At 38.5% G+C, this 18,648-nt stretch overlaps 1 protein-coding gene across 1 annotated transcript in view; it reads right to left on the bottom strand.

Annotated features, from left to right (window-relative positions):
- The window catches only part of LOC124167881 (nuclear export mediator factor NEMF homolog), a 37,767-nt gene that overhangs the window by 14,212 nt on the left and 4,907 nt on the right, over positions 1-18,648 (bottom strand). The window contains exons 6-8 of the mRNA XM_046545941.1: positions 18,089-18,295; positions 1,076-1,362; positions 582-710 (exon numbers count right to left, since the gene is read on the bottom strand). Coding sequence (XP_046401897.1) covers positions 582-710; positions 1,076-1,362; positions 18,089-18,295 — 623 coding nt within the window. The remainder of the gene's footprint in view (positions 1-581; positions 711-1,075; positions 1,363-18,088; positions 18,296-18,648) is intronic.

Genomic DNA, 18,648 nt, shown 5'->3' with positions numbered 1-18,648 from the left:
AAATTAGTGAATGCAAAACTAATCTCTGGCAGAAAATATGTGGTCGCACTATTAGTCTTCAATATGAAGGAACTAGAGCTACCTTTTCATTCCGGTTTCAAACGATATCCATTATAAAGTCATTTTTACTCACTAAACAATACAAATATGTAATCCACTACAATATAAATTTATGTCTTTTATTTTTTTTCAATTCTCAGCTCATCTTATTGTAAACAAAACTCAAAAAATATGAAGCTGTCTTACTCAGGCTTCTGTCATATGAAGCCCCATGACCCTTGGCTGGAGTTACCCCATTCAACAACTTGTCCTTCCAAATTAACAGAATGTAAAAGGTGTTGAGAAAACTACAATCATGTAGAAAACATTCAAAGTCTCATTCGTACATAGTATGTACAGTTATTGAAGTGATCTTCATGTACCAGGCAAGAGACAGAGGAAATCTACGAAAAAGCCAGGCCAGTTTGGACGTAGAGCCTCCACATAAAAAGCTAGAGCTCTAGCAACTACAAAAATGCCATACCTACCGGTGAAACAAATTTGTTACATCAATCCTTTTTCAAATGAAATTATGTACTCACGCTCTGGCATTGGCATAAGCTGAGAGGTCCAAATCAATGTCAATCAGCATTGGCTTTGATGGCTCAACCCTTTCATTTACATCATCATCATCATCATCATCAGATGAACCATAATCTGCATAAGGATCACTGAAAAAGAAATTCCTATATTATGAGTATTCATATGCATGGAAATTAAATCATTGATGCTACAGCTAATTCACAACCTAAGGAAAGAAGAATTCAAACATTAATGAAGCAACGAAACTTGAATCACATTTAAATAAGACCTCTATATAGAAGGCCTGATGAAGACAATCACTGAAGGACAAGTGGTAGGGAAAAAGGGCAAGGAACGGCTCTGAATGAGTTACATAGGACAGGTTATAAAGGATGTAAAAGAGAAGAAACATGGAGCCCTTCCACCACGTACAAGCTTCAAGTTTCGATTTAATTTTGATTTAAATATGTACATATATACTAACTGGACAATACATATATACAAAGTCACTTACGCCAGCTTCATGGTGATATTATTGATTTGGAGCTTCAAAGCATGTATGGAAGAGGCGACTGGATCACCCCTAGCTGCTGCATCTGCTACAACTTGTTGCACTTGTTCCCAAGATGCTTGAGTGGCTAGGGCAGCTCGCACAGCTAATATCGCATTCTCAACCAAAGGCAAGTTCTTTTCAATCAGTTCAGCTTTCAATCTTCCTTCCTCTTGAGCCTTGCCCAATGCTTCCACCCTCACCACATGGTCCTTCCTCACGTTTTCCAGTTTTTTTAATGCTTCCCTCTCCTATAATAAAGCAGATGAATTAGGTGGCACGAGGAGAAATGGAGAAATGTGGTAAACCATTCATTGCAGCTCAATGCCCCGGTAGCCATTAATGCAACTACCTATCAACTCAGGGTTCACACCAACTATAAATTATTGCGTACCCTGATTTTGCACTAATTTAAAATCCAAATTATTATATCTCCCTCACTATATATTAATGGCAAAGCAGTTGTCTGAAGGGATTTTTATGGAAAAATGAACCTGGGCGTGAAGCAAAATAAAGTGAAATAGTAGTAGTTGTGAAATAGCAGTAGTTGTGTAATAAGAAATAAAGTCAAGTGGGTGCAATCCCATGCAACCACGTGAGGATGTCAACAAAATGCCATCCCTGACACTCCAATGTAGCAATGCTCCGCACGTTCAACCACCACTCTCATCTTTTTGCAGCACCTCTGGAGTATTTCCCTGACTGTAATCTAATTTCCCTAAAATTTCGATGACTTCCAGTACAATTTTTATTTCCCTGACCAATATTGAAATTGTCATTACATATGAAACCACCCTCCTGGAAGTGAGCAATGGGGAACATGCATGAAATTATTTCATCATGCTAGTAAGTCTCATTGAATAGACAATTTTCTCACGATTCCAAATATATAAGACAAAACTCTCCTAGTACTCCACAAACGTCAGTAAATTCTAATTAAATGTGCTCGAATATCGCTTGAAATCACGTGACCTGAAACGCCTTCTGACGTCATCGCACAGTACACCATTCACTTCGCTAAGAGAGTAGAGCGGTATTGCTTTAATGCAAGATATCGAAATAAAACTCATCTTTGAGCTGTGCAGTAGTTCCTCATAGGACGAATTGACTTAAGAGGGATTTAAGAAGGCACAGTACGACAGTTTACTTTTGGTCGACTCCTTTATATGGCGGCTGATTTTCTGAAAAACAGTCGTCACTAGCGCGATGCGTGAAGTAGAAACAAGCAGGTAAATAATTATGCGGTTAATCAAAATTACATTACGAACATTTTTAAATATTTATTTTTGTCCATTAAGATTAAATAAATCCATTACTAGCTGAAAATCTATCTTATGTATTTACTTAGTAACCACAAGGAACTTTGATAGTTTTCCCCAATCGGTCGGAGTTGAGATACAAATGATCGTTAAATGGTAATAAAAAAGTATTTGATGGAAACAGAAACAAGTGTCAAGTACTATTTACGCTGTATTTACTCAAGTTCCTGTTTTTGAACTGAAATCCACTGCAGAAACGAGTCGAAATTTTAGGTTTTGCGTTGACATCCAGCGAACTTTTTTGGCATGACAGTGGCAAATATTGAGTTTACCTTGCCAAAAGCCTCATATTTCTCGTATATTCCTTATTTTTCTCCGTGGTTAAATCGTAATCAGTATTTATTCTCGTGAATAGCCACCTTCCTTTATATTTAATCCTACAATGGGTAGACTATTAGGTACATTTCTGGGGTTCTTTACAAAGTTTAATGAGTGATACATCCTAAATTTGGTGGCTATCCGAGAAAAACTGGCAATTCTATAAAACCCTACTATAACCCTGATTCAAGAGTGTACTTACGTTGAGAAATATTTTGTTGACAATCTAGATAAAGTATAAAACTCCATTCTGTAGATTGTCAACCACTTTCTTCTATTATTTTTGTCCTTCGGGACAAAAGCACAAACCTTCTCAGGCGAGAAAATGGAGGTACTTGAGCGCCGGGGCACTATACACGATTTCACACGTTTTTCTATTGCATATCCATGCTGCAATACACTTAATTCAACTAAGCAAATGATGAAGGTGCGCAGCGTAGATCACAATGTGCAATCAACTTATTTTCATTTTATCTTTCCAATTCTCCCCAAACAAACCCCTTTATTTATTTCAACAACGCCTTGGCAACCCAATATATTCATAATCTGCATTTTGATGTTCGAACAGCAATTATTTTCGCCAAATTTGCATTTCAGCACCTGCATAGACCGGTTTTCTATCCACTGCCTCAGTCTGTCATCAGTGGACACCGTGCCGTGACGTCACGCTCCGATGACGTCGTGTTTTCAAGCAGCCGATGAAGATTAATTTTTAAAGACTCATAACTCCGCTAAAAAACATTATTCATCCACGAAATTTTCCGCAAGTACATTTGAGGTAGGGACCTTCTTATTAAAGCACTTTAAAAAAATTGTGCATGTTCCCCATTATAAATATCCAAAAAGCTGCTTTAAACCGAAGGTCGCGGGTTTGAGTCCCGCCTGGGGAAGTTACCCTTATCCAGGGCGTGGATGTTTGTGATGTTAAATGTTATCAACCCCGATGTAAAGGCCGAACAGTGCTGTTTTCGGTGGTGTGTGAAATAAATAAATAAAATAAAATAAAAGATCCCTTAAAAAAAACTTACGACAGAAAATGCCACATCCTTCCAACAATGTTTCCTCAGGTGTATTTATCAGTGTAATTGCAAAGATTTCTATCATCAGGGCTGACGTTTCAATTCATACAGGGGATATTTCATAATAGTGATGCTAAATGATTGCAGAGAAGCCAATTTTCAAAAAGAGTACGCTCATTAACTACCGTTTTCAGACAAATCATTTTAAATTAAGTCATGTAAATTAACACCATCATTGGGGAGCACAAATTCGCTAATGCATCACAACAACTTGCATGATTTTAACGACAATATAAGTGCCATCGTCATAGTACACCCATCAATTACCTATGAGTTTTGCATCATTGACCAGGGTAAATTTAACATCCTCACCACGGCATAATCCACCAGTGGATTAGACCTGACTTCCTCCCAACACAACTGCAAATTTACCATTCTTATTCACTTTAGAAAAATGAGAAGCTAGAGACTAAAACTTGAAGTGCCTATACAACACAAGGTATACTACGTGGTGCAACCAGATGTTAAGTGTGATATGCTGGTAGGTCACGCCGCCACCCAGGACAAAATTGGTTTCACACAAGGGCAAATTCAATCCCCCAGTGAGTCAGACTCTTGCCATACATTGTGTGTCACAAAACCCCACTACCTGAGACACTTTAGAATGAAGTTTTACAATTAAAGTTGAAAAAATGTGATTGGCACCACAAGATCAAAACCGTGACAAGTTCAAAAATTGGTGCCAATTGTTGATCTCATCACGGAAGGATGTTAGCTAAATACAATGACATACTCTATTAAATTATGATTGTAACGGTACGATTTTGCAGTAAAAGGTGGATTTTTGGTTTCTGGTTGGACGGAATAGAAAGTGCTACATTAAGCAGTTAGGATAAAATTATCCTGTCTGGCATTAAAATTTTACTAACTGTGGTCCGCAAATCTGTTAAGAAGTAAATAATTTATGTTGCCCATAGCAGAGTGTACTGTGCAAAACACCTCCAAGAAACAAACTTACCATCGATAACTGGAAAAATATTGATGGCATGAATTTCGTTGAGTAGAGGTTGAACTGTTATGGCAAAGATACGATGCCACCCAGATAATCAACATACATATTGATGATTTTTTACACAGATTAATATGCAATTAAAATTGATGAAACAACTATAACATTAGTTCCCAATATCACCTCATGAAGCTAATGATATGCCGTACTTTTCACAAATATGATATTAAATTAATGCATGAAAGTAGTACTTCACACAATTGCTTGCCCTTCGGAATATGAGAGCAAATTCAACAGGAAACCTTGCCAGGTTAGCACCTCTTCTCAATTTATAAGAAAGACACTTTTTTAAGCATTATTATTCCCGCAGATTTCCAACACCACATCTTACTAATAAAAACGAAGCGCTAAAGTCTATGTTTCACAGATAAGAACCTACTCCTTTAGATACAGCCAGTTACAAAAAAGAATTAAATACGTACCGCCATATCTATAGGGAATAATAATGGTTACAGCTATCGCCTGCTTTAAAAATTGCTAAATAGAAAAGTCTACCAATATATGTACAGCACAATCTTCAACCTCTATTCATCATGTACCGTGTGATTAACTATAAGGTGGTGGGAACTACCTTTTCCCGGCCATATTTTCCACAGAATTCGCTCTCAGATACCAAAGTAATGCATATGTTTTTATTCACCTGCATCCATAGTGCTTTTGAACTCAAAAGACCCAGTGGAAATGTTAAAGAGAAGAGAAGCACATGTGTTTCATAGTAAAGAGTGCAATGTAGTGTATGTGAGGCAAATGGATAGATAAGTCCAAACTCAAATCAAGGAGCACAAATTCAGTAAAAACCATGGTGAGTGCCAATCATGTTTTATAAAACATCTTAGGGAGTTTAACCTGAAAATATCGTATGCATACAATAAAAGTTGTACATTAAATTATTTAGAAATTGCAGCAATTTTGAGACATTCAATTGTACCATATACATATAGGTGTTTTGAGTGACTTGAGAAATTTAAATTCTTCCCAATTGTTTTCAACTGTTTTAAAATCTGACTTGCATCCTAATCCCAAATGTGCCCCTACTTCTGTCCTCAATGTGACCCAACTGCCTCCCTTCCTCACCTCTTCCCCAACATCACCACGCTTACTCCTACCCTAAATGCTCCCTCCTTCTCAGCTTGAGCCATCCTCACTCCTCATGCAAATATACAGGGAGGAGAAAAGCTGTGTAATAAAATTAACCCTGGATAGCTGATGCCAGAGGATAAAGACCAATTCTGGGCCTTAAGAAGTGTACAAAACACGAGGGCCGGCAACCAAGTACCAAACATTTATTCGCCCAGTCATCCTCAGGGGGAGTGTGGAGAGGAAGGAAAAAAAGAACAGAAGTGCCCCTGCAATGTGAGCCTTATGATGCCTCCAGGGTAAGGATAGGGGTAGAAGGAGACGGATCGGAGAATCCCTCACCTTTGTTAGGGTGACGAGGGCGACAGTTAGCAAAACCATAATTTAATGTTTCTACTAGAGATGGGTCGAATAGCAGATTTCTCGAACTCGAATATCGAATTCGAATATTTAAATCATTGCTCGAATATTCGAATACCTCGAATACTAAACGATGAATGCGGGAATGTTTGACTCGGTTGCCTATGCAGCAGGAAACACCAGATTTTGGGGAGTAATTTTGATTTCTTTTAAAGGGTTTGAACAGGAATTTAGCTGATTAATGGAATATTTTTTTATGGAAACAATTGGGCATATAGTTGATTCAACTAACATGTCTTTCAAATATTCTAAGGGGACACACCACCTCAGAAGAATGATTGCATGCCATCTCGGCATTTACACTGCTAATCCTAGCGAAGAAAAATCCTACGCTACTTCCGTAGATTCATTCCATAGATGTTAAGCTTGAAAACACACCATTTCTAAACAACAAAAGTGCCAAGCGCTTCAATAGGGAAGTGCACTAGTGTTTCAAATGCACCAAACACATTTTTAAAATTAGAGTTCAGAATAACATAATGTCGTAAAACCACAGTTTAAATCCTAATAGTGAATACTTGATTCGAGATGACCGTCTGAAATATGGAAAAATTCAAAGGCCGCTAAAACGGGTGTCCATGTTGAATATTGGCCGTGACGTCACAAGGCAGTAGCAGAAGGCAGCTTCTACACCGTTTAGTTCTACCACTATTATTGCATAGAAAAATTACAGAATTTGAGGGTATCCGTTTTTTGTTGTCATAAAATATCTTCAGAATATATATGTGGCTGCTTCTCTTTTGAGTAAACGACTTCATCATTGCGTAATATATTAATATTCATTTACGTGTCAACTTCAAGTTTGGAAAGAGTAGTACGAATAGCACATTGAATCTTTAATAAATGCATGATGGCATTTATTTTTCGCTGGGTATATTTTGGCACAATGCCGTTTATCATGCCAAAACTTTTTTTGTAAGAACCGATTCAAACTAATAAACCTATTTCAGACGTTTGCTGCAAGACTTATTCGTTGCGTATGTATTCACGCCGGCCAGAACGTTCGCCCTTCGCAACTAGAATCATGGGATGTTAGCATTATTTCCGAGCTGGCTGGTTGTTGCAATGGTTCGCTGTCCAGGATGGGTTCAAGAAAAGATAGTCTTGGTTGGGAGAAGGAAAATTCCAACGATTTATAAATGGTATACCAAACTTTGATGTATTTATGGTTACTGAATTTTTGAATAAGGAGGACAGGTTCAACGCTCCATAGAAATGCAAGACGTTGTGGCATTTTTTAGTGTTCCCCCCCCCCCCCAAAAATTTCTGGTACCCCCCCCCCCAGAAATTCCTCGAACTTCCTCGAACTTCCTCCGAACTTATCCGCAGAACTTTTCCCGCTAAGGATTTTTCGCGCTAAGGTTTTTCGCACAAAGGATTTTCGCGCAAAATCCTGTGTCGCAAAATCCTGTCTCTGGAAAATCCTGTCTCTGAAAAATCCTGTCTCTGAAAACCCTGCCTCTGGAAACTCAGCCTCTGGAAACAGCCTCTGAAACAGCCTCCGAAACAGCCTCCGAACCAGCCCCGAACCAGCCTACCTGCAATGCAAGACTTATATAGGACTACTGCGGAGAAATACTTCTCCTTGGCAAGCAAGGGGAAATCGGTGCTAAGGCCTAAGTACTGCACTTGGAGTGAGAAGTTTTACCATTGTCCTATCACAAACTCTCTCTCCCTCCAACACCTCACCCCAGTATCTCCCTCCCCTCCATGTGTTCCAATGAACTGATTCCTCGGATGTCTCCAACCCAGAAGTTGAGGGGAAAATTCTGGGTGCTGGCTGTTGTCTCAAAACCAGGGAATGGTGTTTTCTGGAGCGGCCGCTTCTGCAGGGGCAGTGACGCATCAGTGGGCGGTTGTTGAATTCGCCTGGCTACCCCTCCACTCCCTGGAAGAAGCCCTCCCCTCAAATGCTGTCTCGCCTTGCATAGGCAAGCCCTTTTTTTGATCGTGACCTGCTGGGAGTCACATGTCTTGTGAGGCATGAGATTTTTTAGAGCAATTTTCTGCTGGTATTTAGCTGGTAATGTTTTCTTGGGATCATGAATTTACTATCATTGTTTTCTGTAATACTTCTGATTTTTTGAATACTCTACTTTGAATAGATATCGTACGGTAATAACTCGTAAATTATTTTTGGCTACCTTTTTCTTGTGAGCTGTTTTTCTTGTTTGTGGAGTCTTTCGCTGATCCAGCATGTGACCGACGGTTGGAGTATTTCCCTTGTCTGGACTTACGTGAAAAATCAACCAGATTTTACGACGTAACGTTACATATTGGTAGCAGAGTTGTGGTTCGATTTCCTGTCCTTTCGTCGAGGTCTCCGAGTACTGGACAATGGTGACAATTCTCCACTATTTCTCCACTTTTTGCAGTTTCTGGTTGTTTCTCCTCTTAAAAGTGAGTTATTTTATGTTCCATTAAGTGCTTTTTGGTTCGTGTGGGATTAAGTGACTAGTGTTGCCGACTTTTCCTCGTGGTCCTATGCCATTTGACATTAATGTTCGTAATGCTCGTAATGTTCTTGATAATTTGGATAGCAGCTAGTTATTCTCGCACCCCTTTTGTCCTATTGGATTCTTCCAATAATGAGAGATAGTTTTATTTCTCGCTCTTTCTCTCTCTTTTTCTCGTTGTCGTCACTTCACTTTTCAAAATGCCTGGAGGTACTGAAAACCCGTACGAAAAAACTTATTTAACCACGGGCGAGGATCGTAAGGCCAGGGGTACGGCTAATGTGTCCGTAGGAAGTGAAGTTTCTAATAATGAACGGGAATCTTCTTTAGAAGTGGTTCCACCTCGCACAATGCACGAGGAAAGTAGTGATGTTCACGTCTCTCACGAAATGTCTGCTTCTCAGACATTGCCAGTTTCTGAAGGGTTAGTAATTGTCAAACAATTACTCAGTGATTTTCCGCCATTTGAAGTGTCAAACAGTGAGAATTGGTTTAATTTCATGTTAAAAGTTAATGAAATCGTTTCTTTGTCTTTGGTTCCTCTGTCAACGTTATTGTACCTTGTAGTATCTAAACTACCTGCCAGCTCTCGTCATTTTTGGTTGTCTATGTTAAACTTGAATCTCGCATGGTCTCAAATCACAGAAAAAGTTTGGGCTAGAATTGTTAGTGACAGAGAGTTTGATCGCTTGATCACTACGAAAGTTAAGAGATTTCAGTTCCCTCGCGAAACGCCCCACGATTTCGTGTGTTCTGTGCGTAATGCCACTCAGGTGCTGGGTTTGCAGTATTCCGAGTCTTCTATTGTGCGACTCATTATTCAAGGGTTAAATCCTTTAACAAAATCTGCAATTATGTTCTCAAATCAGCCTAACACATTTGTAGAATTGGACTCTGTTATCACGCAGGCTTCTAAACATTTCATGGACTGTGCTGAATATTCCAACACTTTCCATCGTATCTCTAGGAATCCGTCTTCTGTTGCCTCTTCCAGTGCGCCTAGGGAAGTTTCTTTTCCTATTAATTGTTCTTACTGTCATAAACCTGGCCACAAAGTGAACGAGTGTCGCAAAAGACGACGATTTACTCAGCCTGCCGTGAGTTTGATGAGTGTCCGTGACAGGTGTTCGACTCGATTGCCAATATTATCTATTAATCTTCATTCTATGCCATGCCAGGCTCTAATTGACACTGGGTGTTCAGTTTCACTGTGTGATGAAGATTTCTTTGCTTCTCTGAAATGTTGCCGGAGAAAGGTTATTCGTAAGAATGTTGACGTCGATTTAATCACTGTGTCGGGGCAGCCTTTTCATATTAATTCCTCTGTCTCACTCAAGGTTCAAATAGGCAAGTTTTCTTGGAACCACGTGTTTTATTTAGCTAAAATCCCGTTTCCCGTGTTACTGGGTGTGGATTTCATTTGTAATTCAAAGATGATTATTCGTCCGGCGAACGTCAGTTTTGAAATTGCCCCGAATTCTCTTTTTTCTTTTACGGACAATTGCGAAGCGTTTAAATCGGCGCCAGTTAGTAACTCGTCCGAATCACATGTTCTGTCGTCCACTGAAATCACGTTGTGTGATAAGTTGAAGGGCTTATTGTCAAAATTTCCTGATGTGATTTCTCAAGAATTGGGGGTCACATCTGTTATGACCTACGAAATTGAACTGCTAGATTCTACTCCGATTCGATCCCATCCTTATTCATTGTCACCTCCAAAGGCAAATTTAATGAAGAAGCACATCCAATCTTTACTTGATAAGAAAGTGATTGAGGTTTCCAATTCAAACTGGTGTTCGCCAGCTTTTCTAGTGCCTAAAAAGGATGGATCTGAAAGATTAGTGGTTGATTACCGTAAGTTGAACAAAGTTGTTAAATCAGACGGTTATCCTACACCTTCTGTTGAACATGCATTCCAATATCTTGCTGATGCAAAATATTTTACTGTTCTTGATCTCAATTCTGCCTTTCATCAAATACCATTATCTGAGAATTCTAAGAAATTAACTGCTTTTGTGACGCCGTTCGGAGTGTACCAGTATAATAGATTGCCATTTGGTTTTGTAAATTCTCCTCAAATATTCACTCGTCTCATTAATGAAGTATTGGGCGATTTGAAATATTCCTGTGTCTATCCATATATTGATGACTTGTGTATCTATTCCAAGTCTGCTGAAGACCATGTATCTCATGTTAATGCTGTCCTCAACAAACTACGCAGTGCCGGTTTGACGGTGTGCGAGGACAAGGTTAAGCTTGGTGTGGAATCACTCACTTTTCTGGGCCATCTCATCACAAATGGAACCTTGCAAGTTGATCCTGAGAGAGTGAGACCAATTGAACAATTCCCAGTTCCCAGAAATGTGAAGGAAGTGGCCAGATTCATTGGACTTTGTGGGTTTTACTGCAAGTTTATTCCAAGGTATTCTGAAATTTCTATGCCACTGAATCGCTTGAAACGTAAAAATGTTCCTTTTCAATGGACAGCCGTTGAAAATGAGGCTTTCTGCCAGTTGAAGAAAGCTCTCACCAATCCACCAGTATTATCTTTCCCTCGATTTGACGAGGAATTTCATTTATTTGTCGATGCCAGTAATTTGGCGGTTGGTGCCGTTCTGAATCACAAAGTAAATGGTGATTTTGTCCCTGTGGCCTTCGCTAGTAAGGCACTCTTGGAACATGAACGTAAATTTTCTTCTTATGAATTGGAGTGTCACGCAATTCATTTTGGAATTCAAAAATTCAGTGTTTACTTACAAGTAAAACCATTTCACTTGTACACTGATAATGGTGCCTTGACATGGCTTTTCTCTCATCCTAAGCAGTTGGGCAAATTAGGGAGGATGGTTCTTAAATTATCCTCTTATAAATTCACTGTGCATCATGTTCGAGGATCATCTAATTCTGTCGCAGATTGTCTTTCTCGCATTCAGCCATCCTCATCTACTAATAGTCAATCAGATGTGGAATCTAACACTCATAAGGAGTCAGCTGTTCCTTATTCTTGTGTGTTACATAAATTGCCTTTGTCATTTGTCGACATTCGAAAACACCAAGAAACTGATCTCGTTCTAAAGGATATTTTCAATCAGATTAATAATAATTCCTTGAACGACAAAAACTATTTTCTGAAGGGACAGCTATTATGTTATGGGAATTCTAAAATTAAGCGAGGAAGAGCTGTTTTGCCTACGGTCTTGAGGCCTATGATTTTTCAATATTTTCACTGCTCTAGTATGTCTGCTCACTTGGGCATGGCTAAAACTTATGATAAAATTAGCAGACATTTTTGGTGGAAGGATATGAAAAAAGAGGTTTATGACATGGTCAGAAAATGCCATTTGTGTCAAACTTGTAAACCCAGAAATGCTCCACCTCCTGGCATGCTATCGTCGCACAATCCTTCTGAAGTTTGGGAACGACTTTATATTGATTTTGTGGGACCTTTACCTTTGACTAAAGGTGGACACCAATATATACTTTCTCTTATTGATGGTTTTTCTAAATTCTGTTTTCTTGAGCCAGTTCGTAAGGCTACTGCTGGTTCGGTTGTTTCAATACTCACTCAAAGAGTATTCCCGAAATTCGGTTTTCCTAAATATTTGGTGTCTGATAATGCACAAGTTTTCAAATCTCATGCCGTTAAGGAGATGTGTTTGCAACTGGGGGTTAAGCAAATTTTTGTTTCTCCATACTATCCCTGTTCTAATCAGGTAGAGAGATTGCATAGAAATCTAAAATCTGCACTTGCTATTTTGTGCAATAATGCTCACCATATGTGGGACTCTATGCTTGCTGACTTAAATTTTGCCTTGAACACTGCCTCTCATGAGAGCAGTGGTTATTCTCCTGCCAAAATAATTTTCGGCAGAGAACTTAAGCATCCTTTAATTAATCAGTGGGACATTCCAAAATCTTTATTCGAGAATGATCTCAGCGATAATGACAGACAAGCATGTCTGAATCATGTTATTGCTAATTTAAAAAAGGCCAGAAATAGGCATAAAGAATTCTATGATAAATCTCACTCCCAAATCACTTTCTGTGTGGGAGATCTTGTTCTCTGCAAAAACCATCCTGTCAGTTCTAAAGGTGAACAGAAAATGGCAAAACTGGAACCTCTGTGGACCGGACCTTTCGTCCTTAAAAAGTATCTCTCTCCTGTAACAGTTATTCTGGAAGTTTCTCCTGGGAAAGAGAAAATTTGTCATGTTTCTCATTTAAAGGCATATCATGGTGGCATTGCTAATTCCAGTAATTAAAAGGAGAGAAATATCATTGATTTTTTTTTTATTTTTTTTATTTTTCTCAATGAATGCTAATGTTTGCTTTCTCAAATACTATTGATGCTTGATTTCGGTGTTGAATTTCCCTTGATTCCTAATAATATTGTTTTGAATAATGAATAATAAGTCTATTTCTATGCTTGTAATTGATATTGTTCTGAAATATTGTATTGTACTTGCTTATTCTCATCTGCTTAATTCACTCATGTAATTTAGTGTTGGTCTACTGTGATTGTGAGATGGGGTAAGGTGGAGGAGTTATGGGTGCTTGGAGGGAGAGGACGGGAGAATAACTTGGGGGGAAATCCCCGAGATGGCTCGTTTCCAGATAAGCTGTGGAGGTGGCCCCAGTTATTAAGATTCAATTGTGTTTTGTGTCACCTTTCCTCCACCAAGACTTTATGGACATTCTCACAATTCTTGACAGTGATAAGTGTCGTGATTTCGCAGTGTTCGATATTCTATCGATGGCTGAGTGATTGAATTGATCAGCTGATCTTAAGACTGCCTACTGTGTTTTAGTGTGGCTTTGGCGTTGAGTTGCGACCTTCATCGCCCGACAAGTATGAACTTTCATCTTGTCGCAAACAGCATGTAGCTCTTCAAGCCATTTCTATTGTTAATTGAAGAGTGAAATTTAGAGTGATTTCTTTTGTTGATGCAATATGCAGTTCTCATTTTGTTAGCATCGCCTATGATTCTTTTGACTTGTTTAATTAATACTGAGAGATATATATACACATCTTGATTAAATTTAGTCAGTACTTGTTCAATAGCTGACATGAATACCATATGCCTTGTAAATATTAATAATTATTGGAAAATCGAGGAATTTAGTGCAATCTATTGTTGTTTATGTAAATCTTGTTGAATTTTGGAGGATTCTTTATTTGATAATTAATTATGGACTGATAATATTTACAAACATGGAGGGTTTAAAGGGAGAATTAATAATGCCAAAGTATATCAATTAAGTGAGACACATATTATGCTGAATATTTTTGCTGGTATTTTGATAACTAATAATTATTTAGTGTATAACCGTATATTTGAATAACCTTGTATTTATTGTTTATATAAATTGGGATATATATTTTGTTGGTCGACCCTAACTTTCTCTTGGGTTGCAATATGAATTTTGGGTAGAAGTTAAAACCCATTTTTTGTGAATCGTTGTTTTTTGATAAGGTGGTTGAACCCAACTAATGGGACAACCCAGGGTTCTTATGAACCCAACTGCTTCACCAACCCAATCTTGCCCATTTACTAAGTGGTTGGTTATTGTATTGCTTTACTTGGTTTTAAAAACCACAAAATATCTCTGATGAGAGAAGGAACATTTGAGTTTGGTAAAGATATCCTGGTGTTATACCAAAAAAAATCTTCCCAGTTCCTTCTAGTCGCTGATGATAATTATTTGTAATTTTGATTTCACTGTATACCGAATCAAGCATCACATTATGAGATATTGATTATTAATTTTATTTTCTTGCTATGTAATACTAAATAATCTACTCTATATCAATTCAGCAATATTTCTTGTCTCACTCTTGTAATTATGCCATGTTACTCACTTAAGAATTCTGTTGAATTCCAAACATCACTCCTGAGGTTATTATTTACAGAGTGATAAAAATGTATGTTCTTGTCAAAACTATTTTTGAGTGATATTTCTTGAAAACTGTTACCTCAATCAATAAACTTTTATATTCAGTTCAATTCTAACCACTGAATAATGGTTTTTTGTGAAATTCATGGGGGTTAAACAGTGGGGGTTCATCCAGTGAAAACCAGTGGACCTGTGATGCCTCGATAAGTTTTCTAGGCATTAATCAGTTCTTGGTGGACGTGTCTTGGTCCCCAAGTTCAAGCAATTTTTGTGGTCATTTTCCCACAGAGGATGTGGCATTTTTTAGTGTTCCCCCCCCCCCCAAAAATTTCTGGTACCCCCCCCCCAGAAATTCCTCGAACTTCCTCGAACTTCCTCCGAACTTATCCGCAGAACTTTTCCCGCTAAGGATTTTTCGCGCTAAGGTTTTTCGCGCAAAGGATTTTCGCGCAAAATCCTGTGTCGCAAAATCCTGTCTCTGGAAAATCCTGTCTCTGAAAAATCCTGTCTCTGAAAACCCTGCCTCTGGAAACTCAGCCTCTGGAAACAGCCTCTGAAACAGCCTCCGAAACAGCCTCCGAACCAGCCCCGAACCAGCCTACCTGCAATGCAAGACTTATATAGGACTACTGCGGAGAAATACTTCTCCTTGGCAAGCAAGGGGAAATCGGTGCTAAGGCCTAAGTACTGCACTTGGAGTGAGAAGTTTTACCATTGTCCTATCACAAACTCTCTCTCCCTCCAACACCTCACCCCAGTATCTCCCTCCCCTCCATGTGTTCCAATGAACTGATTCCTCGGATGTCTCCAACCCAGAAGTTGAGGGGAAAATTCTGGGTGCTGGCTGTTGTCTCAAAACCAGGGAATGGTGTTTTCTGGAGCGGCCGCTTCTGCAGGGGCAGTGACGCATCAGTGGGCGGTTGTTGAATTCGCCTGGCTACCCCTCCACTCCCTGGAAGAAGCCCTCCCCTCAAATGCTGTCTCGCCTTGCATAGGCAAGCCCTTTTTTTGATCGTGACCTGCTGGGAGTCACATGTCTTGTGAGGCATGAGATTTTTTAGAGCAATTTTCTGCTGGTATTTAGCTGGTAATGTTTTCTTGGGATCATGAATTTACTATCATTGTTTTCTGTAATACTTCTGATTTTTTGAATACTCTACTTTGAATAGATATCGTACGGTAATAACTCGTAAATTATTTTTGGCTACCTTTTTCTTGTGAGCTGTTTTTCTTGTTTGTGGAGTCTTTCGCTGATCCAGCATGTGACCGACGGTTGGAGTATTTCCCTTGTCTGGACTTACGTGAAAAATCAACCAGATTTTACGACGTAACGTTACAACGTTAAGGCTAACAAGGGGAGACCGCGTACCTTGCTGCATCTTTTTCAATTAGGGCGTTAGTTAGGCTGTAATTAATTAATTTTCATGCGTTACTTTTTACAAGTTATATATATATAAATTCAAAATATCCATAAGTCCTTAATGGGTCGGTTGGGGTAGTGGTAGCGTGCACGATTCTAAGGAAAGACCTCACCCGAAGGACCGTGGTTCAATACTATGTCAGGGCATTATTTTTTGTTGTCTTCATTGTGATCATACGGCATCAAGTTTATCATTAATTATAATTGCAGCAATCATTGACATGAGACAATTTTTTTATCATCATTATGGCGTTTAGGTATTTTAGCAGTGTCATTACAAACGCAGAGATACGATGACTACAAGGGTTGGTGTGCGCTAAAATGTTAATTTTTTCTTTGCTTATACTGACCAACTTCCACATTAAAAATGAAAACCACTCTTGCAAGAGCACATACCATTAAAGGCTCGCGGCAAGCAACAATATGCGTACAGGCATAATTAATAAGAACACAAAGCGAATATAAAATGCCATATATCTCGAACACTTGTAATTTACATTTTTCCAAAGGGAGTTTACTTACTCAGTGCATACCTCAGTACCTTGTACTCAGTACCTACCAGTTTACCTCAGTAGCAGTGCTAAAAGAACCATTCTGAAATATAATTTCAACTAACAAATAGGATGAAATAAAAGTTGATAACCCTGGACCGGGCGCGCTGGCGTATAAAATACGTCAATCTTTGAAAACCAAGGATTTCGACATTGAACGTACATTCTGGGCTATAATGGTCTCGTGTATTCTTACAATGTACTTTGACTGCCTATATTGCGAGTTTTCAAAGTTCGAGGTATTGTAGCTAATTTTTTAGATCAGCAAGATGAACCCGTCACCAGTGGAGTACAAATTACGCCGCGCGACCTGCCGTGTACCTTTATATCTGTATCACCTATAAATGTACTAATTTCTACAAATAAAGATTAACTTTAACAAAAATCGTTTGCAATCATATATGCACATATCATGGGCAAAGTACGCATTTTGCCCGGTCGTGTAAAAAAACAGTCGCGCCATAATTCTTTAACCAAACTACTTTCAGTTTATAAATTACGTAGGTCTACGCGGAAGATGCTATATTTTGACTCAACACACTTTCTGATGTGACTGAGGTACCTATTAAGTAAATTATTATAATATAAATATCAATTTGATCTTACAATACCTTCAAATGATCTTCAAGACAGAATATCATCGATAGGTAAGAGTCAGGAGCAGCCTTGAACCATTTATTCCGTATAGCTTGTGCTTAAGGCACGGGAATGAATATCTTCTCCAGGCTTTTGTTTCGACGTCGAGATGAAATTTGGAACAAAAAATCATTTATAATTCTATTTTGAATTCATGTTTTCGGTACTAGACGACATTTTTAGGAAGCAAACTCCACCGATTCCCGGAAACTCTCGCCGCGCTAAAGAAGGCGACGGAATACAGCGATACTCCACTGGTGACTACTGCCTTGTGATGTCACATCTCAATCAAGATGGAGGCACTGTGTTTCAGCGCAACATGAAATTTTCCGACTTTCAAAACGTTTTAAAGTGCATACCCCAGATGCAGAAAATAAAAGTGACTATACTAATGTTTCTTTTTTAGGCTAAACTTTCAAACTCAGCAATAAAAAAAAATTAGTGCACTTCCCTATTGGCCATGAGTTTGCCCCGCTGCCAGATGCTCTGCGAAACTCATGACTTCAAATGCTTTGCCTGCCATATGCGATGTATTCAAGGCATCTCAAAACTAATTAGTAATTTTAGTTCCTACTGGCAACATCTATTTAGGGTAAAAACTTCATGACACAATTTTTTTCCAACCTGTTTAAAAGGTTTGCATGAAATATTTTGGTAAGTTTCCCCCTTGAAAATATCACATTGCTGTTGAAATTGATTGGGGTTATTAAAAAACTGTGTGGAAAGAACTCAGTTGTTTCACTTAACATGCTTCACAAATATCATATTGTTTAAGAAATAACAAACCCAAAATTTACCTGTTGCAATGCCTTCATGTCAATTTTTTGACTCTCCAAGCTAGAGAAGAATTCATCGACAGCAACATCAAAAGAGGAGAATTCCTTAATGGGCTGGTTAGCATGCTGACGAAAAATAATTGGATGAAACTCTTGATTTGTGTAAAAAACTTCCTCATCACCATCAACACCCTTCACTTTCTTTTCCATTTTCTGTACTATGTAGCCCTGTTAAGAAACATTAGTCCATCAGAAACAGTTTGTACTAAAGTAAGTTAACAAAGGGAACTCATAAATAAAAACATATTCATCGGTGACATGATGTAACAAAGAAAAGTAATCAAATTACTTTTAATGATAACTTTTTTGGCAATTTTTTCCAGTTATTGCTAAATTCTGCAAAAAGTAATTTTTACTAGCAACTTACTTCAAAACACTTTTGAATGATTGCTGCTTATATGATTGATATCATGCTCTTTCCCGCCATATGATACTGGTGAAATCTCATCGGGTTTTCTACTAGCTGAGTTGCTTGTAGGCCAGTATTTTGATAGCTACCTCTACCATAAAGGAAAAGTTGA

The sequence above is a fragment of the Ischnura elegans genome, chromosome 11 (assembly GCF_921293095.1).
Source record: "Ischnura elegans chromosome 11, ioIscEleg1.1, whole genome shotgun sequence".
Taxonomy (NCBI): domain Eukaryota; kingdom Metazoa; phylum Arthropoda; class Insecta; order Odonata; family Coenagrionidae; genus Ischnura; species Ischnura elegans.
This window is presented reverse-complemented; position numbering and strand designations above follow the sequence as displayed.